This window comes from Taudactylus pleione, unplaced genomic scaffold (genome assembly GCF_031769625.1).
Source record: "Taudactylus pleione unplaced genomic scaffold, aTauple2 ptg000041l, whole genome shotgun sequence".
NCBI lineage: Eukaryota > Metazoa > Chordata > Amphibia > Anura > Myobatrachidae > Taudactylus > Taudactylus pleione.
The window spans coordinates 53,939,069-53,964,028 of record NW_028284443.1 but is presented as its reverse complement, the minus strand read 5'-3'; the positions used below and the strand labels follow the sequence as shown (position 1 = coordinate 53,964,028).

Sequence of the window (24,960 nt, the reverse complement as noted above, 5' to 3'; positions counted from 1 at the left end):
GTTCACACAGTGGCCCTCATTCAGAGGCGTTCGCAAGAAGCGATCGCTCTCTCTGAATGAGGACAGCCGCTTAATTTTTTAAGTGCGGCCTCCTGGTCACTAGCTAAGCTGTGGGCTACCAGGTTGATGGTCGCGATGGTCAAGATCATCGCGACCATCGGGGCTTGCGACGAGACCCTAAGGTTGGGTCTCGGCAACCGCAAGCCCCAGGGAGCTTCCTGCTCTGATCGAGCAGGAAGTTCCCCACTGACATCACTGCTGATGTCAGTGCGGCCGCCCACAAAACGGCAGGCGTTCCATCAGGAACGCCTCCGTTTGTGTAGCCACCCCCCCGCCTACAAAACGGGGCGAGCTGTCGATCACCATCGACAGCCGCCCCTTTTGTAGTGAGATATGGAGCGAGAGAATTTCTCTCTCGCTCCGGGGCTTGCGCACGCGCAGTGAAGAGGCTGCGCGTGCGCAGGGCCTTAACAGTCACCTGGTTGCGAGCGCTCAGCACTTGCGACCGGGTCTGAATGAGACCCAGTGTCCCAACAGCACATTGTGCATTTAAAGTTGAAGTAGGGACAATGCTGGCAATGTTAGCATACCATATTTACGGGTGATATACGCTCTGAACATGGCCCATATTTCGCTCTGGCGTTACATCAGATTTAACTGAACAGACCCCTTATTTATTTATTTATTTATTTGAATTATATACCTTACTGTGTTACAACGCTCATGACTGACAATTTTATGCATATGAACTTTAAAAAAATAAAGCACTGTGATCTACGAAATCTTACTTCAGAAGGAACAGCGAGCGATGCATGAAGACTGCTACTACTACTATTAGAACAAATAGCATCCAAAGATCCTTTAAGAACACAACTTACATTTCTTAAATGTATTCATTTAATAAGTCATACCATGTGAGAAATATCATTATTTGCTTTAACTTGCTTTTACCTTCCAATGAAGCACTTGTGTAGGATTGTGCCTGCCCTAGTGAATAAAGCCATGTAGTTCACATACAAAAGAAGCAGTGTAAGTTCAAATGAACAGCAGTCATTCCTCCACTGTAAAAGTAAACATATAGTACAAGGACTAAACTGTGTAACTGTAACCTACAGACTCCAGTCATAACCTAAAAATGAATGCACTCCACATATGCTGCATATAAAGAACAAGCCCTGTTGCAAAATTCAGAAGACTTTTCAGAGAGAAGACATTACAAATATAAAAAAGTGCCCTATTTGAAAAAAGTATATATTTAGTTTTATGGAAACTGTAAAATTATGAAAACATTCAAGCACTGCTGAATCAGGCCCAATGTACATATACTGTGTAACCTTTTACCAAGAAAAACGGGGATCATGCAGAATAAAGAGTAAATAAAACGTTTTGGTTAATATCCCTTTCAGGCCAAAATCCCGTTTACACCACGCTGGCGACCCAGGTTATTCCCGGTTGGCCCCGTTTACACTGCACACGGGTGCAGTGTTTTCTGTTCTGCCACCGCTTGTAGATGACATCATCTCCAAACGCCGGTGACGCGGCTCTCCATAGGCTTGTAATGGATCACCCGTGCACACTGCCATGTAACCCGGGTCACTCCCATGTTCAACCTTGCTCGCTACCTGGGTTAAAATGCCGGGGCAATAGATCCAGATTATTTTTCAAGGACCCCTTCGCACCAAGGGGGTCATTCAGACCCGTTTGCGAGCAAAGGACGCTCGCAAACGGGTCGATGTTGCCCCACTGCGCATGCGCACGATGGAGGGAGCTCCGTCGTGCGCATGCGCGAGACCCGGAGAGCGATGGGCTCTCCGTCGCTCCGGTTCTCGCACCAAAGGGGGCGTGCTGTCGATGTTGATTGACAGCACGCCCCCTTTGGTGGGCGTGCCGGCCAGACGGAGACGTTCCCATGGGAACGCCTACCGTCTGAAGCCCGCCCCACTGACATCACTAGTGATGTCAGTGGGAGTGATTTTGGCTCTGATAGAGGTAAAATCACTCAAGGGCTTGCGGCAGCGAGACCCTACCGCAGGGTCTCCGTCGCAAGCCCGATGGTCGCGATGGTAAAGACCATCGCGACCATCATCATGGACGCTTGCATAAGCTGTGGGTGGTAACCCACAGCTATGCGAGCGTCCATGAGGACGCTCCTAAAACAGGTAGGAGGGCCCTGATTCAGAGCGAGCGCTCTGGTCAGAGCGTTCAGCTCTGAATCAGGCCCCAAGCTCCAACCCACAACAAAAGGAGTATGTGACAGGGGTATAATTTGCTCCTGGAACAAACCATGTTGCAATGCAAGAAGTGCAAATATATTTATTTTTTGCATGCAGGGAAAATACTGCCTACTTTTACATGTAGTGCACAAATAGAAATACGCTGGGACACATCTCTTCCAGGTGCTAAATCTCTCTGCCAGGGGTGGGCTGGGTCAGGGGCAGAGGCGTTTTAAAAGAGGAGGGGCCAGTGTGCAGCCTCAGTTTGGGCCCCCTCCTTTCTGTCAGCATACTGAGGGCCTGATTTAGACCTGATCGCTAGATGCGATCGCTCGCATCCAGCGTATGCAAATTTTTCAAAGTGACGACATGGCAGCGATCGCTCGCCAAGGCATAAGCACACCCACTTTGGCTGTCCGAGCGATGGCTCTGTGTATGCAGACACCCATCGCTCTGTGTTGAGACCCCCACTTGTGCACGTCATCTCCAGGAAGTGTATTAAAACAATGGTACATCGAGCACCATCAGAAGCTAACGCAGCACTTGTGGTTGCCTTACCCTGCCGCAAGCACTGTGAGGACTTCAGTGTAAAAAACAGGCATGTGACGTGTACTATGACACTGCCTGTTAATTATGCACGGCTTAAAAATGGCATTGATACACCCAGGCACGCCTGCGTTCACACCTCCACACCCCCGTTATTAGTGTCCTGCCGGTGTTACCACCCACAAACGGCCTCTCCTGTCACTCATTTCACTGGGCAGTCTTTGCTGGGCGAGCGAGCGGCCTGCAATCACAGAGAGTAGTTCACGCACATGCTCATACTCATTCGCAAACCATCGGGCCGCTTGCGAGCAGGTCTGAATCAGGTCCTGAGCGCTGTAGATTCTGGCTTCATGCCAGAATCTACTGTGCATGCCCGGGTCTCCGGGAAAATGGCACCTGTGTCTATTTTCCTGGGGACATCTTTTCTGCGCATGCACAGTTCACTGGGAAAATCTGCGCAGCCATTTTCCCAGTGAGTTTTTGATGCTCTGCAGAGCAGCACATCAGAATCTGTGGAGAGGTAAGTATATTAACAACTATGGGTGCATGGTGTGCAGTGTAGGCCCCCCTGGACCCAGGGGCCCATGTGCACTGCACACCTTGCACCCATTATAAAGACGACTATGGTCAGGGGGCAGGGTCCCATTTTCTGCACCTTGGGCTGGTCCAATGTTGTAAAACTTATCAGGAGCCGCTGGGGTGGATGACAACTGAGTATCAAGCTGGCTCTCCTAAGTGATTAATCTGATATCTCCCAGTCTGCAAGATCTCATGCTAAGAGCAAGGGACAGTCTGCAAACTATTTGCCACTTTACAAGTGAATTCAAACACTGCTGCATACACTTGTATAGTAATAAGTAGTTTGCAGACTGTCCCTTTCTCCTAGCATGAGCAATCGTGATAAGTAGTATGGGTGTAATGGGTAGTGGTGTTTGGGGGGGCTGTACTCTGTGACACACGAAGGCCAGAGTGACACAGAGGGCACGAGGCCAGAGTGACACAGAGGGCACGAGGCCAGAGTGACACAGAGGGCACGAGGCCAGAGTGACACAGAGGGCACGAGGCCAGAGTGACACAGAGGGCACGAGGCCAGAGTGACACAGAGGGCACGAGGCCAGAGTGACACAGAGGGCACGAGGCCAGAGTGACACAGAGGGCACGAGGCCAGAGTGACACAGAGGGCACGAGGCTGGAGCCCTCTGGGCTCTACTTGGTCTAGGACCAACCCTGTATGGCAATGATGGTCTCTACATTATATTGTCCCACCCGCTGATATCCCAACACTTACATCCCGACATGGGACTAAAGATAGGCGTCGAAATCCTGATGCCTATCATTAGCACCACTACAGAACCCCGACACCCGGCATACCGAATGAAGGTATGCCAGGTGTCTTAGCCTCTAGCCGCGGGGGTGGGGGGAGGTTACGGTTAGGCACGCCTAAGGGAGGGATAGGGTACTTACCTTCAGCTGTCGGAATTTCGACCCGCCAGGCTGCCGCTGTTGGTATTTGATTCGGCAGCTAAACAGCTGCCGGCATCACATACAGATTCGGGGCCTAATTCAGACCCGCTCGTGACCGCTGAGCGCTCGCAAGCGGGTCAATGTTGGCCAAGTGCGCATGCGCACGATGGAGGCAGCTCCGTCATGCGCATGCGCGAGCCCCGAATAACAACGGCCAAGCCATCGCTATGGGTCTCGCACCAAAGGGGGCGTGCTGTCGATGGTGAGTGACAGCACGCCCCCTTTGGTGGGCGTACAGGGGGCGTGGCTGCCCAGACAGAAGCGTTCCCATGGGAACACCTACCATCTGGGGCCGGCCCCACTGACATCACTAGTGATGTCAGTGAGAGTGCTTTTGGCTCTGAAAGACCCAAAAGCACTCCAGGGCTTGCGGCAACGAGACCCTACCGCAAGGGTCTCGTCGCAAGACCGATGGTCGTGATGGTCTTGACCATTGCAACCATCTTTTTGGCCGCTCGTAATAGCTGTGGGTGGTCACCCACAGCTATGTGAGCGGCCAGGAGGCCGCTCTAAAAACTAAGAGGGACGGCCCTGATTCAGAGCGAGCGCTCTGTCAGAGCGTCCGGCTCTGAATCAGGGCCTCTATTCAGTGCAACGGCTCGTGTGTACACACAATATATCTGTGTACATCATCTTTCACATATATATTGCATTGGCCGTGCAGCATGGCACATGCAATATATCTGAAAAATATGTTGTTCAAATATGCGTATGTACAGATGACTGACCCATATGCTGGCCACAGGAAGCAGCTACAAGGACATGACAACAGGGCGGGCATATTTAAACGTCTGCTCAGTTGTGATGTCTTGGCAGATATATCGTGTGGCCGATTGGCAAGTGTGTATGCTTCCCAAAATCAGATGCACAGTTGCTGGGTCTATCGGTCGGTGGCGCTCCCAGACAAGTCTGTCCTACACATAAGACATCTCTGTCCTGACCAGCCTAGGGCTGGTTTGTACTATGGTAGGGTATCCCAAGATTTCATAAAAATGTTCTCTGTGATCCTTATCAGATCCATTTTTACTGTGGATGTGGTTTATCCATGCTACATATCTGTACTGCAAGTTATGGTTTGAGTAATGATAACTGGGACAGCGGTTAGAGATTGGAATATGTTGGAACTGTCTCCGTAACCATACATTGGGAGCCAAGGAGGTGGAAGTTCTGATGATGCATCTGATGGTTTTGACTAAAGACGTACAAAGTGGGGTTCTCAGTCCTTGCACATGCAGACACACAGTTGTATACCAGAGGAATGGCTAATACTTGCATTAACATAAAGTTGCAGATGCGTGCGTGTGTGTGCGCGTGTTTTTAGGGGGGGTAGATGGCAGTCAGCAGTATGAAGTGACCCGGCAGGCATATGCCGGGTCACTTCTGTGTACACTGCGGAAAGCTCTCCATCAGTGAGCAGGGGCAGAGTTTTTCTCTGCCATTTTCTCCCTGGGCCCCTCGGATTGGCTGCTGTAGCAGAAGGGAGTGTGGAAAGCAGGTAGACAGCTGTCTTCCCTGCTCTTCTGCCATCAGGAGGCTGTTTACGTCATCCTGAGAAGGTAACATTTTTTTGGAGAAGCAAAATGGAAAGTTGAGCTTTCCGTGCTTCTATGAATAGAATATCCCCAATTAAAATTACTCCACACAGTAGCACAATCTTATTCACATCACATCGCACATGGTGTCCCTTATTCATGTTGACACACAGTAGTGCCCCTTTAACACAATGCCCACATTAGTGCTCCTTATACACAATGCCCACAATAGTAGTGCCCCTAATACACATAATGCCCACAGTAGTAGTCCCCTTTATACAATGCCCACAACAGTAATGCCTATTACACAATGCCCACAGCAGTAGTGCCCCTTAGGCAATGCCCACTGTAGCGGTAGTGCCCCTTATGCAGGGTCCACAGTAGTGGTGCCCCTTATGCAGTGCCCCTAGGAGCGGTGCCCATTATGCAGTGCCCACTATGCAATGCCCCCATTAGTAGTGAACTCCAGCTGCCGCTGTGGGGAAGGAGCCGGGCGCCTGCTGGTAACAAAATCTCAGCGGGTGCCCAGCATCTCAGTGTGGCGCCGGGCTGATAGGCTGAGTTAGTTGGGCCAGAGGAGGCAGAACTGGTTCAGCCTCCAAATAGAACTGACGACATGCAGTTCCTCCCCACTTTAACGCCTGCTTATGGCCCATGGGGCTGCGAGCAGTTCTGAGCGAGTTCAGGCATGCAGTAAGGTGCCGCACTAACTCACACCCGCAATGTATTCTCAAAAATGTGTAAATTCACTTCTGTAAATGCGCTGTATGCACTTTTCTGTACACACTATACGCTAAATTGTGCTATTTGCTCATTTGTACAAAGAGGTCCGTCCTACTCCAGTGTTTCACTCATTTGGAAAGTATTGGAAGAATTATGGAAAAGTGTCATGCTTGCTAAGCCTACCTGTTTTAGCAAGCATAACAGTACAAATAGACAATGGGCCAGAGTTACATACAATGCCGATGTTCACTGTATTAAGTAATTTCTTACTACTGCGCATGCGCTTGACGCTAAAAAGTCACGCAGCGCATGTGTCACACAGTATTTAGGCACAGAGGCGCAGTATCCGAATGTATTGGAAATGTGCTGGGCCTTCCACTATCAGGTGACCAAGCCACATATGGCGAAACGCGCGTACTGACTGCTGACTGAACGGTGCACGGCACCAGGGCTCCCTCACACAACTCATGCAGCTTTATTTCCTCAATCCAGGGCAAGGTACTTTCACTGTCATTTCATAACGCACTCTCTCATTTGAGTTCTCTGCTCGCGACTCCCCCTGCAATGCCGCATAGGTAACAGGGGAGAGACCCAGCTTTTTCTCAAACAGTAGAAGTGCTCACTGTTGTTTCCTCTGTGTGTCACGTTGTACCACTCTCTCATCCCTTTTCTGATGTAGAAAAGGGAAAGTAGAAGTGGTTCTCCGTTTATCAGTACCATAGATCTTACTTTCTTCTATAGGAATCTCCTTTATATTAGGTCATTTGGCCAATATACTATATATCCTACTTAATATCTGTGTACATTATTTATTAAGAGCATCAGACATTTTTATGCTGTGATATTGGTTATTCCCTAGACTATACTGAACTACATTGTGAAATAGTATTTGTATTTAAATCGATGTGAATACTGCCCTTTGTGCAGAACTATAATATTCATCACTTTGTTATTTTCAAACAATTGTTGCTGAGATACTATTTGGAACCAAGCTGGGTTCAGGAGTATGTGTAAGATCAAACTTACTCATAGAGGTATTATTATGGTTAACTATTAAGTTATTACCTTCCATGCTCTATAAATCATGAATTATGAATTCAATTTTTTATTGATTAATGAATCAGATGTACCAGCACCTATGTATTGACAATTGGTCATCACAAGTTATGCTGCATGAGAAACACATGTATTATTATGATAAATTAATGTGACCTTCATGATCCAATATTGGTATAATAAGGTGATTCAATTGGTCACATCATCCATAAACTGTGTGAGGTGTTTTCCTTCTTCCTACCACAGGGATTTATTTAGTAGGTAACTGGAAGAGGACCTGATAAAATCATCAAATACTCGCCTTTTTTCTCCTTTCTTTTCGCTAATTGAACAATCATTGGTACCATATGTACATGATACCTTTTGCTAAATAAATGACCATTGGTACTATATGTACATGATACCGCAGGCAAATACGATCCTGATAATAATTTCACTTATTGTATATTTGTAAATCACTATTTGTTGTACATTTGTTATTGTCCTTTTCTTTTTGTGGATTGGAACTTTATTTTATCTAAGGTAAATAATAAAAGTTAAATTTTAATCCTAGCCAACTATTTTATTGATAATAATTTGAATTGATTTAAGAGTGCCCCAAATAGACATATTTGTCTTTTCAGTTTTTGCCCTTTTGCAAATTCTGTCCTTTTGTTCCTTCCAGGACAGTACCTGGAATGTGGGCTAGTCAGATGCACGGAGATGGCCATCTTATGGGCGGTTTATGGGAGTGTTGCGGTGTCACTAAAGTGACTTAGAACTTCAGTGCATAATCCTTCACATTGGAGGCCTAATGCTGGGCATACACTATGCAATTATCTGTCAGATATCTGTCCAATCTGGCTGGTTGGAATGAAAACCTGGTAATGTATGGGAGCAAATGACAATAGAAATTTGCTCCCAAACACTAGAAAACGGACCAGATTTTCCTTCCCACCAGACAGATTGGACAGATATCTGACAGATGATTGTAGAGTGTATGCCCAGCAATTCTCTGATGGAGAATCTGCACCTGACATGGGCCTGGTCAGTGCTGCGACTGATAGCTCAGGGTAGATGTCTCAGTCCTTGCACATGCAGATGCACGAATGTACATAAGGGAAAGGCTTGTACCGGTATTTGCATAAAGCTGCAGAAGCAATCCAGGCCAGAGATGCACACACAGACACTGCAGCGTCCATCTCAGAATTACACCCAATATGTTATGAAGCTACAAAAAGAAAAGTGAATAAAAGTGAAACAAACATATAGAAAATGTTTTAAATGTGCTCTAGTCATGAACATTCAAGGGGTTAAAGAACTAATGAAAAAAATACAGGATCACATGTTGAGATGATATTAATATTAGCCCGGTCAAATAAAAGTAATCTGTAGGATAAACATGCTATCACTACACCCTGGTCCTGATTCATAGTATTACGTTAAGCAGTAGCAGCCGTTACTGCTAAAGTACGCTAATGCCTGCAGGGAGCGTCTGATGGAAAAAGACGCCTCATGCCGCTAACACAGGTCTGATGCCCGCCGAAGATGCAGACCCTGGCCTGGCCATGCCTAAAAATCGGGGTGACACGTCCCCATTTTGTAGAATGGTTCCCCCCCCAGACGACCGCTGCATGTTAATCCTGCTGCAGGCGACAAGAAACACAGCTTTTACTTTGTTTGATCTATGAAACATTCACTAGATTGGGAAAACCTTTTCCATAAGCTATACCTTACAACATGATGTGTAAGAGAATGGCCCGATTGATTTTCCTTATTTGCATTAAAAAATACTGAATAAAAAAACGTTACAAAAACATTTTTATTTCACAGTTATTGCAACTGGAAAATAAGTGTAAAACCATGGAGCAAAACATTTTCTCAAAGGTAAAGTGGGTCATACTGTAGTAAAAGACATGCTAATAAAGCAGTAATGATAAGTGATCTCTATTGTGAGCCCACAGGTAGGACCTGCTGTCCATATACTGTGCATTGATTGACATGAATGATTCAGGGGACAATTTATTAATGATCGCATTTGCAATGCGATCTGGGCGCGATATTAGTGCCCATGATGAAATTGAAAGCTACGATCATAGCGCCCGAATGTACTAACAGGCATCCGCAGGGACAGGGGCTCCAAAAGTAACCCATCCCTGCGATGTGCTGGGACCCCTGCACATGAATGGTCTACAGTCCACACATGCGCAGCAGCCATTGCCGGGGGAGGGTTCCTATGAAAATAACTACCTGCTAGTATTGCAATGTGTAGCCCATAGGCAACAGCGAGCTGCGGGGACCACACTGCAAATATTACATGATAAATGGGCCACTTCATTATAAATTTACTTTGTTTCAATACAACACAGTGCTCTGCAATATCCACAAGTATAGATTACAGACAGAGCAAAGCTATTGCAGGCTGCAGCACATGCTATTCCTTGCCTAAAGGTTAATGTCTGTAGTAGTTTGCCAGGACTTACACTGTGTGTGTGTGTGTGACAAGAGCGTCACCATATGACAGTCACTGTGCGTGTGTTATGAGGTTCCTGTGTAGGTAGCACATCTCTTCTCTGTCACTGTGCCCTGACCAGGTTAGCTCATGGCTGTGGTTGCTAAGTATACAAGGGGTCTCCACACATGCAGATGTAATAGCAAAATCACAGTATGGACACACAATTGTTGGTACAGGAAAGTGATGAATGCAGTGCAGCACAATAAGTTGCTACAATAAGTTGGCCACCAGACCATCTCTTATCACAAAATAAACTTGGTCGTTCTTCCTTCAGCACATGACGAAAGTTTACAAAATAGAAAAGTATAATCACTCCTGTCTATTCACACCTGCACAATGCTGATCAGCATGTCATTACATGGCACATATACAGTTCAGCATCAGCTCTTTCTCTACTAGCTCAGTTTCTCAACTGTCCCAGCAGTGAGTTCCCTTCACTGGCTGCTAGTGCTATTATGCATGGGGTCTCTCCCCCTTTATTAGACTCCGGTATGGGAGGACTTTCCCCCTTTTCAGTATGATGTGGCTCTCTGACATGGGGGACTCTATTTATGGAATGGAGCACTTACTCTAATTCCTATAGCCTAGGGTGCTTTCGCTCATCATGGATTCACATTGGCAACTCCCCCTCTTTCTCTAACCTTCAATGACACCTCCACCCTGACATGGGTTTATGTCTAATATACTCCTATGCCGATTTTAGAGCCCCTTGGAGAATGTTGGGGGAGAGCAGGACTCAATAATTTTACTGGCTCCACAGATCTGAACACTCTCATTCCTAACAGTCACTTACTGGCCATACTGGCCATACTGGCCATACTGGCCATACTGGCCATACTGGCTCTGTCTACAACTGTATCTGTATGACAAGACTACCCTGGTGATTCTCATTCTACCTCGTCACCAAGGGGCACAACCACACATTCACTCTAAAAGGTGTATTATACAGGAATGAATGGGAACTATCGGCATAACATATACAGTAAGTGCCACGCTTGAATAATGTATTATGGCAAAGCTTCAATAAATAAATCACTAACAAAAATCTAGGAGATGTGATAGTGAATATGGACAAACCACTGATCACATACCTGCACAGTGCCTGGTTAAATGGATATTTGTGTATTAAAAATTAAGAAAACATAATGAGTCCCAACTTTGTTCTTCACCTTGATTGATGATCATTAATCCTGGATGTCACATAATGTCGTAGGAGTTACCAGGTCAGCCTTCATAATGTACTATTACAGGTATGCATCATGCAACTAAACCTATGATTACTATATTCCTACATGTCTAATGTTAACAAAGCAACCTTTGTATGTATAGAGTAATACACATTTATTGCATATAAGCATACATAACTGGGGCACAATTCCATATAAATAAATTAAATTGTACATTGTAGAATAGATGGTTCTGTAAATTGTGTATCCTAATCACATTAGTGCCTCCTGTTTATCTACAAGCCAGTAAATTATATTAAATACGAGTCCTCAATATGAATAAACAGGGGTGTCTACAATTGTGGATGCCAAAAAGTGTTGTGGTACCATGACAAGATATACACATTATAACACAACTCCAAATCGGTTCCCAACTACAGTATAGTAATGGTCTGACCTTTCTCTAGTGTTGGTAGATGACATATGCAGCCAATGACATGAGAAACAGTGCCACGCCTGAATGCAGAGTAACACTGACAAAGTAATCGCCCTATTTACTGCTCTTCCACCCAAGAAATGTTCCTGCGTGTCTGACTCACACATACTTCACTCGTGTATCAGCTGCAATCACCTGCCCGGCCTGCATACCCCTGCCAGTGACTGACCCGGAGCCTGGCAGGCAAGTTATTGCTCAGGTGTAGCCAGAGCTGTATGCAGTACTTCTTCCCCTGCTGTAAGGAGAAGCCTCATGTCTCTGTCACCATCACACCGGATACACAGCAAGCTGCTGCTCCTCCTCCTATCCATGCCCGGGGTAGTAGCATGGGTCACCCAGCGCCGGGCACCAGCTCTAGCAGAACATTGCGCAACACTGACTTCCAGATGTGCTGCTAAGTTGCTAACATGAGGCTAGCTGTCGTATTTCCTCTCACTGCAGTCAGGCGTAGTAATGCACATAGAAGGGGAAATATCATGGAACCAAGCAGCCAGTATACACCATGTACATGCAGTGTACTTTGGTACAGTACATTGTAATGGTACATGCAGTGATACTTTGGTACAGTACATTATACAGGCACATGCAGTGATACAGTACATTGAACAGTGATACACTGTTAGTCTATTTTATAGAGCATAACATGAGGCAGGCTTGTGTACCCATCCTCACTGAGATACCATGAAGCTAATGAAGTAACAATAGTACTCTACTGTGACTCATACAGGTAATGTACAACTTTAATGCAACATAAAAGCTGTGTTCTAAGCTTGCTACAACGTAACACCCATATATTTTATATGAGGCATTATTATATAGGGAGGGGTACACAACAAGAGTTCTCTTATGTTATTGTTAGTTTGTTTGTTATTAGTCTGTTTTCAATCAGAGAGTAACCCCCAATATGCAGGCAGAGCCGCGGCTGTATGACAGTGTACATGGCACATACCCCATGTTAATGCATTCTTACCTCATCTAACTCTGTGACCCAGGCTGGCGTGTGTGAGGCAAGGAAGGGGCTACAACTTGCTTATGGTAACACTGTGTGTAGTGGGGAAGGTGTAATGCAGGACCTATGGCAATCTGACCCTATACATGGTGCCTGGGTCCTAAAGGGGAAATATAAATAGTGAATAAAACTTCCTATAACTCAGTACCGCCCAGGTGCCCCCTGAGAGAGTGCCTGTGTGTGCTCCGGTGGTCTTACCTGTATCCCAGGCAGGCCGGGCTGCCCCGGGGAGTGAGTCATACTGCTGTAACCTGGATCCTGCAGCACAGCTCCGGCCCTGAGATCCACAGCAAGCCGAGGACACCTCCTCACACCCGGGTTTCCCTGTATCTGCCAGTCCGGGCCCAGGAGGAGGAGAGATGGCAGTAGGGTAAAGATGCACAAACACTGGGAGAGTTTGGCAGCAGGAAGAGATTTGCTGTATTATTCTCACTATGATGATGATTTCCGGCTGCAGGCAGGGAATTCTCATATAATACAAAGTATCCCTGCTAGTGGTCTCCAGCATAACATGTCATGTATCTCTGGTGTTTCCTCGTTTACAGATAGATAACTAAACCAGGAAACAAAAATGAAAAACCCATTTACCACCCACCCACTTACCCTCCTCCTTTCAGACTAGTCTCTGCCCCTCTCACACAGCTCCTCCTCCTGTTAACTCTATGAGCTAAAGCTCTGTAATCATGTCACTGCTGTGACAGCAGAACCCTCACTGACTACACTCCCTGTGCTGGGCATCAGAGCTGCAGACCATACACGCAGTCACAAAACTATTGTTACTTAGGTTGTGTAGGAAATAGCTCACATTGCTGTATCACATCTGTACAAATTACATTTTCTGATACTTTACTCTTCACAACAACTGTAGCTATGGGCACAAAAGTCGGTACATGTCACACATCTGTGGTTTCTCATTCAGCCAGGTTCGTATTCTGACCAATTTCCTGAATAAATAACTGCCATTTCTGAAGTGATACGTTATAGCATGTCACTGACTAATCGTATACACAGGTAACTTTCCCCTCCATCAAATTAAATAAAATCAACCTGGCCAAGAGTTATTTTACTCTTCAAAAATAGCACTTGATTAATTGGTTAAAATGGACCCTTTTGCTAGTTTTCATGCTCTGATCTACTCTGGGCCCAGCTGGATGAGACCCAGAATCACTAACCTTTGCAAAACATAACTTATTTTAAGGATACATTTGACTGACTTTTTTGCCAGTATTGTTACCATTTTTGATGCTCAGAACCAGTGCTGTAACAGAATGGCAGTGCGCCTTGTGCCAACCCAACCCACCTGAGTTCATGACATTATGATGGTGGGTGAGACTGCCAGCACCGGGAAGTATGGCACTGCCCTGACCAGCCTCAGTACACTCCGGGTGGCTATACAGGCTGCGTGCCCAGAGCGTCCAAAGGATGCTCCAGGTGGCACTGCAGCAGCGATATAGGTTGCAGGGTGCTGTTACAGTCATCCTGCTAGCCAGATACAGGAGCCGTTGGGCAGTGACTGGTGCCGCCCCAGAGCCCTGTGCCCAGGGTAACTGCACCAGTTGCACACCCCAGTTACCGCGCAGCTCAGAACCAGTTTGGAAGAGACCGATTTCAATTGTATTCCATGCAAGGCATAACAATTTGTCTACATACACTTTGGGCACAATGTATGAATTATCTAATTATTGCTACTCCCGCCATTGTGACTGTCGACTTATGCAATGTTGACATAATGGCAATGTCGACATTGTGTATGTCGACATATCTTTCTAATGTCCATGTGGACATTCAGAATATGTTGACATTCTGAATGTCTACATTATGACTGGCTACCTCTGTAAAAGAGCTGTGACAATGACAGTCAATTCATTCTGATGCATGGTATTGTTGGCGCAGGACTGGGAACACTTAAGGCAAAACCTGCAAAATATCATCACCAAATGCGTAATCAGTCAAATATTCTGTTCAACAGCTTTTAAAAATTTTCCCTATCACTAACATCTGATTTGCTCAAAGTCCCTACAAAACTTCCGTTGCCTTAAGCTGCATACACACACGATTTTTTAAACGATTATCGTTAAACGATATCGTTTAACGATAATCGTTTGAAAAAATCGTTCACTTTCTGAGTCAAACGATGAATGATTATCGTTCATGTGCGTTCACATTTGTAGTTTGTAGTTCAGTCAGACTTGTCAACTGAACAATTTTCATTAAGGGAATATGGAAAAATCGTTTGTAGTTCAAAAAATTGTTCATTACACTTTAAAAATTCTGACAGATAATCTGACAGAAAATCGTTCATAAATTCGTTCTTAAAATCATTGGTAACAAAATCGTTGTGCGTGTATGCAGCTTTAGAGCTCTCAACTAACTATGATGACTAAAATCAAAGGAAATATGAAAAGTTCCCTGGGTGCTAAAGTAAAAGATTGATAAAGTCTTTGTCTTATAACCTAAATGGGTATTCTTTTTTATTGACAAATAAGTTTTTTTTAATGACAATATGTAGTGCTCATAGCAGCCAATCATTCCCTGGTGGCTCAGTGGCTCCAGCATCTTATTCTGGGACCCGGTCGTCATGTGATGAGCAGTTTTGGCGGTGATGTCTCTGCAGCTTTGTTCTGGTGAGAATTTTCCCCATATTGCTAATTCTAATCCCTACCCTTAACCCTCCCCCCAGTGCCTAATCCTAACGCTCGTACCTCACAGTCTAACCCTAACCCTCCCCCTATAGCCTAACCCTCCAGACTGTCAACATGTCACATGGTGACAGTTTTTAGATGTCGAAATTGTGAACATGGTGCCTGTAGACCAGCGATTTTCAACCACTGTGCCGCCAGCAGTTGTGAGGTGTGCCGCAGTGCGGTCAGGAACGGCGGTCAGGGCCACCAGTCACATTGCAGATCTGTGAACCGGGCAGCGCTGCCGCTGAGCTCCTCTGGGAGACACAGGCGCGCCCGGGCCGTGACCTGCATAGATGCGGCACCGTGACATCACAGGTCACGCACGCCGCACTTTCAGCCCGCCCGATATATCCGATCCGTAGGGTCTAAATCCCCTTCACGGAGAGGACCCTGACGTCATCAGCCAGTGTCCAGCATTATTCCCTACCATCCAAGTGGGCGTAGAGGGGGAATATAACCATGTGGCGAACATAGCGAGCTACTGAGCGTGAAGTGTGGCGAGTGAAGCGAGCCCACGAGGGGACAACTTTCTTCTTTAAGTGGGTACAACTTAATTGTTTAGCTGGCCTTCATGGGCATGAACTGTACTTCCGCCCTCACTCACGTCACTTCCAGGTCCCTAGCATGAAGGGAAAATGAGCTCTACCATACCCGATCTGCAAGACAGCCCAGTCACTGACTCACCTGCCCACCATGCCTGCTCCTCAGGACAGACAGACAGACTGCTCTCCTGCCCGCCTGCATGCTTGCATGCTCTCATGCTGCTGACAGTTCTGCACTGACAGGTATGTGATTATCAATGTGAATATTTTCTGTTAGGTCAGACAATGTTTTCATTTATTTGTATGAATGTGTTTTAGATTTATTCTGTGGGGCCTATCGATGTCATTGTTTTTCCTGAGAGGAGCAATGTGTTTTTTTTTCCTTTGGGGGCCAATGTTATTTTTTTTTTCTGTCGGGGCCAATGTTATTTATTCTTTGGGGGCCAAGGTATGTGCATTTTATTCCTGTGGGGGCCAATGTATGTGTGTTTTATTTCTCTGGGGCCAATGTAGAGCGTTTTATACCTGTGGAGGCCAGTGTAGTCTGTTTTATTCCTGTGCGGGCCAATGTCTGTGTGTTTTATTTCTCTGGGGCCAATGTAGTCTGTTTTATTTCAGTGGAGGCCAATGTATGTGTTGTTTTTTTTATGTGGGAGCCAATATGTATGTTTTTCATGGACGCTGCATCCCAGGATGGTGTGCCTTGGCAATTTTGAAATCTTGCGTAGTGTGCTTTGTGTTGAAAAAGGTTGAAATTCACTTCTGTAGACAGTTTGAACCATGTCGACATTGTATTGTTGACATTGTGGTGCATCTACGCGGTTACTGTTGAACAGATACCACTCTATGTAGTGCAGTTAGGATAATAAAAGCAAATGTTTGGTTGGTTGGTTGCTTTATTTTCATACTCAACTTTTTGAAAGGGAAGAAACTATTATGTCATGTTCTGTTAAAATCTATCTTTATAAAAGGTGTGTGGTATACAGTATCTTATAAACGAACTAAACTAAAATACAAGTTTTAAAGCATTCAACAACAAAAAAAGGATTTTACACAACCTCAGATTAACAGTTATATTATAAATATTAAAGATGGATGAATCAATGAACATCAACAATGTAGTGATTTCTATCACAAATCTAACAAAGGCAATTAGCTTTATTTAAGCTATAGAATGATATACAGTCAGGTGCATAAATATTGGGACATTGACAGAATTTTCATATTTTGGCCTCTATTCACCACCACGATAGTTTTGAAATGAAACAAACAAGATGTGCTTTAACTGCAGACTTTCAGATTTAATTTGAGGGTAATTACATCCAAATCAGGTGAACGGTGTAGGAATTACAACGGTTTCTATATGTGCCTCCCACTCCCAATCAGGGTGTACCTCATCAGTATAAGATACTGTAACACAAGCAGGCCGGCCCTCATCAGCATAAGAGTTGGGATCAATATATTAATTCTATAAGGTCTGTCCCGTAACCATGTGCAGTGAGAGCCGGGAAGCTCTCCGCCCACCCAACAGCTTCCACTGCTAGGGAAACAGAGAGGAGGATCAGAACCCGCTGGGAATAGAAGTAAGTATGAGGGCGGGATGGAGTGTGTGTGTGTGGTGATGGGGGGTGGCTTTGGCAGATTTGGACAGAGCAGCAAAGCGGGGGGCAGAGTGAGATATAGCAGGGGTTCGGAAGACTAATGTAACCTTTACCAGTATTTTTTTTAAGCATTCCCTATTACAAAGACACTAAAGGGCTATATTCATCATCACTTCATTTCTAGAAATGTAGGTGAAATTCTCTACAAAAGTAGTACGAAAGTAGCACTGAAAATAATTGTGCAGACAGCTGATTTGCTGCAAGTATGAATGATAATTATAGGGTACCGCATGGCCCTCGATAATTAACAAAATGAATATGCCCTTAGCGAGCCCACAAATTCCATGTAAATGCATAATACTATATCAAAAGATCTAATTCATAAGTCAACCATCTACAGATAGTCACGTTTAGGGTTTTTAGATCCATGTCAGGACTGGGTAGTAGCAGAATAGTGGTGGTATAATCAGAGATGTACTCATGGGTGAGACTCATGTGGTAAATGCCTGGGGCCTTTGGAGAGGTCAGTGACAGCTGCAAGGCCCCCAGGCTGCCCCTGGAACAATTTCAGTGGAACTCAGGACCTCATTCAGAGTCGGTCGTTGCGGCCGCTCGGTCGTACGCAACCGATGTTCGCTAAACTGCGCATGCGTAAAATTTGCAATGCGCGTGCGCAAACTAGCTGTTACGATCAGAAATTGCTCTCTCCTTGAACACAGCCAGGTCGTTAGTTTGAGTGACAGATTGAGCCGTTTGTGGGTGGTAACAGGGGAAGGTGCTTGTGAACGGGAGAGTGGAGATCTGAACGGCGTTTTATGGGAGTGCATAATTAGCTAAGTAGTGTCATCGCACATGTGACATGGGAGGTTTTTACACTGACTTGATCGTAGTGCTTAAGAGAGGGTATGGTCAACCTTAAGCTTTACGACCAGCTCCGATGGTTCCCAATGGTCTCTATTAATCCTTATATGCCCGGAGATGACGTGTATTGCGAATGAGAAGGGGGCATGTTTTTAGTTTTACGGCTGCATCCTCCCCTCGCTCTTCCAGCTAACGATCCCATCTTAACGACGCAACTTGCGAGCGCTTCATTTGCATATCCGGCCCCTTTTCCCTTACAACCGAGCGGCCGCAACGACCGACTCTGAATGAGGTCTTCAATCCCTTACTCTGGATATAGGGATAAAAGGCTGGAACCAGTTTTGAGAACTCAGGGCACACCACAGCGAGTAATTCAGGTAATTGGTAGCCCACCTGGAATCTGCTAATGGCTGCTGCAGACCAATTATCAGAGCTGGGTCACTCTATCAAAGAGTAACTTAGATCCAGCACCCAATCACCAACAACCGGATTGAACAGAGCAGAGACTTAGCACGAACCCCAACCCTCTAGGAGAGGCCCCACAGGGCAACAACCACCATCGATAGAGGTACCGATGGTATGGTGAGTAGTGAGTCCCAGAGTAGTTCAGCAATGCTGGGTAAAAGAAATATGATGCAGGACAGGAGTAAACTGAAGTTCAGTGAGGGTAAAGTCCACATGAACCTGCAATGAGCATGAGAGATATACTCAGGGGACGTGCTAGTAGATGAGGTCAATGTGGCAGAAGGCTTAGCACTGGAAGCACTAGAAGAGCCTTTGAAATGCCCAGGAGACATCAGAATACAAGCAGGCTGAAATTACAGAATAACTCAGACTTGGACAATAGATGAACTGGATAAGAGCCGGAGGTTGCAGATGTGAAATCGGGATGGAACTGGAGGCTTGAACCAGACTGGGAACAGAGGTAACTGTAGAGTAGCCGGAGTGGAACTGGAGGCTTGAAACCAGGGGTGTCTTAAGAGAGGAGGGGGCCCGTGTGCATTCTCCGTGCAGGGCCCCCTCCTCTCTCCATGGCGGCCGGCAGCCGACTGATGTGGCCACTGCAGAAGCAGTAGACTCTGGGTACTAGAGTGTGCCTGGAGTCTACCGTGTATGCGCAGAACGCCTGGAAAAATAGCTGCGGCGGCCATTTTCTGGTGTTATGTGCAGCACTGACACCCAACTCGGTACCACGGACAGGTGAGTTTTAAATTATATGGGTGCAGTGTGTGCGGTGCGGTACCCGGGGGCCCGTGTGCCCCGCACACCCTGCACCCATTATAGATACGCCCCTGCTTGAACCGGACTGGAACCAGAGTTAATTGCAGAGTAGCTGGAGTGGAATTGGGGGCTTGAACTGGACTGGGACCTGAGGTAACTGCAGACTAGCCGGAGTGAAACCGGATGTCTTGAACTGGATTGGAACCGGAGATAAAGCAGCAGTGTAACCAGAGTGCAAAACAATGATCCTATAATTTAATTAGTCATTATTGAGAATGTAGGTAATTTTAGGACTGTCGGCCTGATTCAGATGTGCGTACAATGCAGATGTTTGCACAGTTCAGTGATTCTGCGCATGCGCGTAAAGTCATGAAACCCTTATGATGCAGTTGTGCCACTGAGTGTATGCAGCAACTGCTGTTGCATATGGGTTCACTACCATCTGAGCTGCTGGCGGAAAGCCATGGGCTTTCCGTAACGATTCCTGGTAGGTGGCTTGAAGTGAACGCAAAAAAGTCTGGCTTATGGGCTTATTATGGGAGTGTCATGGGCATGTCATGGAACATGGCTGTGTTCTCAAACGCAGATCGACAACCACAGAGGCCATGTATAAAGGATTAACAGAAGGAGACCTTGCGCCAGTCATAGGCTGCAGGGGCGTAGAGAGCCACGTGGGGCCCCGGTAAAGAGGGGGCGTGGCCTAATTTCAGAAGGTGTGGCCACATCCCCTTTTTAAAAAGAAAACTCAGCCCGGCGCAAAGCCAGTGGGGGGCGCGATCAGTGTGATCGCTCCTCCCTTCAGGCATAGGAGATTGCTGTGGCTGCTACTTAGCAGCAGCAAGCAATCTCCCGCTGCAGCCCAGCACATGCTGTGTGCTGGGCTGCTGCAGAGGGAGGGAGGGAGGGAAGTGAGGGGGGCGGGCGGCGCCCGGGTAAACTGTACCCACTCCCCCCCCCTCTCTCGGCGCCCCTGATAGGCTGTCATAAGTGTAGATGGTGCAAGTGATGGTGTGCTTATGGTGGTGTTTTCACAACCGCCGGAGCACTGTCCACGGGCATTGAAAGTGGGTGTTTCAGAGCTTGCACAGTTCGTTGTACACAAGGGGAGGTCTCAAACTAGAATTTGCAAATTGCCACTGCTGCAACTACGCAAAAATATTTGAAGTAGCGCATGTATTTCTAGTGTCCATATATGAATCAGGCCCTGAGATATCTGCCCAAATGCCAAAAGGCTGCAGTATCAATGTGTGTATGGGCAGCATTTAGGAAGTTTGAAGGTTACACATATCTCACAGACCATGAGCAAAATACAGGAGTGTCTAAAATACAATGATGTTTGTTATTTTTACTACACATGTGTGCTTTGTTAGTAAATAGCCAATAATTTCCTATAACAAAAGTTATCAAGGAAGTACAAAGACAGTGTAAAAGCAGCATACCATATATTACTTAAAATAGCACTTTGTCTTTATTATTAAGAAAGTGCTATTTTGATTAATACATGGTATTTATCTTATTTCTGCACCAGCCACAGTATAGCTAACAAGGTGGGGAAGAAGTTGCCCGGGTTGAAGAATGGACCTTGAAGTCCATCTGCAGCCTTCATTTATCAGTGCAGAGCAAATCATTGCCAAGCAGAAATCTCTGCAGACCAACATTGGAGAGCATAGTATATGAAACTGTGCTTGGAGGAAATTAGTAACTGTCAGTGCAGGTGCAGTGAAAGGCACACATCCACTAGTAGACCTCAAAACGACTGCACGATTATGACATTGTAATCGTGCAGTCGTTTCCAGTCTGTGCTGTTCCTACACTGAACGAGCAGTCGTTCAGTGTAGGCACATCAATCGTCTCCTAACGTGCTCAACCTCACATTATCGTCAGGTCGTACAGCTTGTTTGGCCGATGATAGATGTCTAAAACAACCAGCGGGAGCGCGCATCGCTGGTTGTTTTAGACATTTTAGTGAACGATTTGCAAACTATTATTGAACGATTGAACAATAACGATATTGTTATCGTTCAATCGCTCAATTTAATCGTCTACTGAATGTGTGCCTTAACAGTTGATCCTCTGACTCACTGCTCTTCCGTTGGAGCTCTGCCTGCCCCCCAATGGTACATATTAGCCTGTGCCTTCAGATAAGTGCAGTTTTAGGCACTGAAAGACATCATGAGTGAACTTGCTTAAACTAAAATTTTAAATCACAGACTCCACGGCCTACTTGGTGGGCATCATTTAGACCTCCATGGCCCTGTCAAACTTCAAACATGGGCAAAAACCTAATCCTGGTCAAACTACACCACCATGCAAGATTTGGAGAAGCTAGATACACAACACAGGCCGTGCATAAAGGAACACACACACACACACACTTTCTTGCTTGTTCTATAGCTATGTCTTCTCTAAATGTTGATGTTACAAGTGTATTAAGATTTTAATCAGCATAACTCAGAGTTACACAGCAGTTAAACAGGAGGAGAATATCTGAATTGAAATCACTGCTGCAAGAGGACACAACTCTGTGAGTTTGGTTACCATCCACCTGGTACACCTGTTTTGTGCATGGCTAGACGCTCTCTATTGAATTCTTTGCTTATATTATTGAAATCCTGCCTCTCCCATTTAAGTACCAAATTTAGGGCCTGATTCAGAGCCGGACGCAAGTGGCCGATCGCTCGTCTACCGTACGAGTGGAAATATTTGAATCCAAGCGCTCGCTCGTATGTTCGCTCGTAGCTAACCTTCCGCCCCATATTCTCCCAACCCCTCCTCTAGCTAGCGAATGTACAAAATAGCGAGCGTCCATCTCCTCTTTGGTTGCAGTGAGCGCTTGCACAAGTCAATTCCGGAAGTGGCCCTGTCAGTTTCGATTGCCTGCTATTTCATTCTGCAAACATACTTGAATCGATTACTGGCAATCACTATATTAATTACCTTAATTGTTTGTTTCACATGTTTGCAATCCTGTTTTTTTTTTCAATGTCAATAAACTTTATTCTTGTTGGTGTGTGTCATTTCTTCCGCAGAATACGTACGGTTTGACCAAGGGGATGGTTTTTCTAATGTAAAAGTTTGTTTGAATGCTACTAATGTTTTGTTTGTTTTTTTAAATGCAGATTTTCCATTTTTTTTTTTAATTTAAATTAGTTTACGCATGTCACTGCATCAAGCCTATCATAACTCACATTATATTTGTGAGGGTGTAGGTCACATGACTCATACACTAACCGATAGAATTGTTCCTGTTAATTTACAAAGTACATTAGCCAATAAAAAATTTCTAGGGCCTTTATTAAAACTGGTTTGTGTAAAAAAAATCATTGCCATCATGAGAGCCAACGCTTTCTGTAGGCGGGAGCTAATGGTGCTAGTTGAGGTCATGGACGAGCGCATTACTGACCATCCGCTCCCCATCACCAATCTTCAAAAGCGTAGGGCCTACGCGGAGGTGCGCCTGCGTTCCCTCGGCTATCGCCGTAATATCGGCCAGTTGGAACGCAGGTGGTCGGATCTGAGGCGCCGATCACCACGCCTGCTGGCCCTTTTGCGGTGCCGGATTGGCCAAAGTAAGTGTTTCTGTGTCTGTTTTTTTTTTTCTCATACCTGCGTGTGCTTGTTTACAGTATATCCCTGTTTTTATTATTTTGGTCATACCTGCGTGTGCTTGTTTACAGTATATCCCTGTTTTTATTATTTTGGTCATACCTGCGTGCGCTTGTTTACAGTATATGTAAAAAATGTAATTAAAAATGTTTTTCTCCATCATTTAGGGGCAGAGCGGATAGTCAGACAGCGCCGACGTGTGGCTCGTCCCCTATCCCCCTACTCCCACCCAAACATCCCCTGCCCATTCTTCCCCAAATTCCCCTTCCACCCCAGACCTTGCCATCCTTCAGTCCCCTCCCTCTCCTCACCTGACCATCCCTCCAACTTCCCCCTCCCCTCAAAACCCACCTCACTTTTCCACACCCTCCACTCCCTCAGCCATAACCCCTCCTCCTTTACTTACCCACTGGCCCAGTCCTCAGATGAGGAGGATTTCATGGCTCCAGGCCCAGTCCGCAGTGTGGCTGGTATGTTTACATTGTAAACTATGGTTTTTTTTGGTTTTTTATTGTGTAAATTAATTTGTTTGATGTTGTCCTTTTGCCTGTGCAGTTCAAAATAGTAAAGTAGTTCAAATGTTTTTTATATATATCTTTGGGAAACAATGTCAAGGATGTTTTCCCCTTACACATATGACACATGTCCAAACACTCCCACTTGTGTCTTTCTTGTTTACGGTACCAACAAATGTCGTAGTTTTGCTTAGGTTTAAGACATATGTTTTTTTAGGTTATTTCTACTTTTTGGCCCCTTATTTTTTGAAAATCTTTTCATTTGGCATTCTTTTTTTTTTGGACATGTTTTTGTAACTGATGTTTTTTTTGGTATAGCCTGAATTTTTTGTGGGTTTGAACATTCTAAATGAAGGTGTCATTTTAGTAACCCGCATATTTTTTTTCACCACAGAGGCCCAGAGGCGTAACCAGGCCATTGCAGGAGGATTGGTGGAACTCCGGGGCCATGTAATTGGCATGCTGGTGGCATTGGACCACCTTTTGGCGATCCTGCGCCAATAATTTTTTCTATTTTGACAAAAAAAAGAAAAAAAAAAGTTTATTTTGATTTATTTAAGTCTCATTCCTTGACTGTAAATCTTAGATTGTTGAACCTTACATAAGTCTACTATTTGTCCCTGTGTTTTTAAGTAATGTCAATTTGTTTGTAGAAAGGTCAAGTAAGTATGTAAGCTTGCACATTAAACACATAACAATACCAATAGGTTTTTAGACTTAACGTCAAAAATAGATTAAATATTTTTGGTGGTAATGTAAACATTAAAGCAACCTGCTTAGGCCTAGAATTGTAAACATACTGATTCACCATAATACCTTTGGGGTTTGTTTTTAGCCACAAAGCAGGGTACAAAAGTTTAGAAATTAAGAAATTACAGTATTAGGCATTAAGCATGTTTGCATTTTTTGGAGCAGGTTTCACTTGTTTGTAATTTACGAAGGAAATGGTTGTTTAATGAAAAAAATTAATTTATTGCACACAAATAATAAACACCAAGTGAATTGTCAAAACAAAATCACACAGTTAAAACACACACAAAAGACCAAAAAATTACAAAATCCCCCCCCCCCAAAAAAAATCAAGAACTGTTTGAAGAAGTAGCATGCCAACATGAATCCACAAATGAGGAGAAGAAATCATTGTTCCCGAAGTTATATCCAATGTGTCCAC

General features: G+C 45.2%; 1 protein-coding gene across 2 annotated transcripts in view; it reads right to left on the bottom strand.

Annotated features, from left to right (window-relative positions):
• Positions 1–13,339, bottom strand: part of STK24 (serine/threonine kinase 24) — a 64,055-nt gene extending 50,716 nt beyond the window's left edge. For both annotated transcript variants that reach the window (XM_088456983.1, XM_088456992.1), the window contains exon 1: positions 12,958–13,339. In XM_088456983.1, the coding sequence (XP_088313109.1) occupies positions 12,958–12,999 (42 nt within the window). In that variant the 5' untranslated portion in view covers positions 13,000–13,339. The remainder of the gene's footprint in view (positions 1–12,957) is intronic.
• Between the last annotated feature and the right edge of the window lie 11,621 nt (positions 13,340–24,960).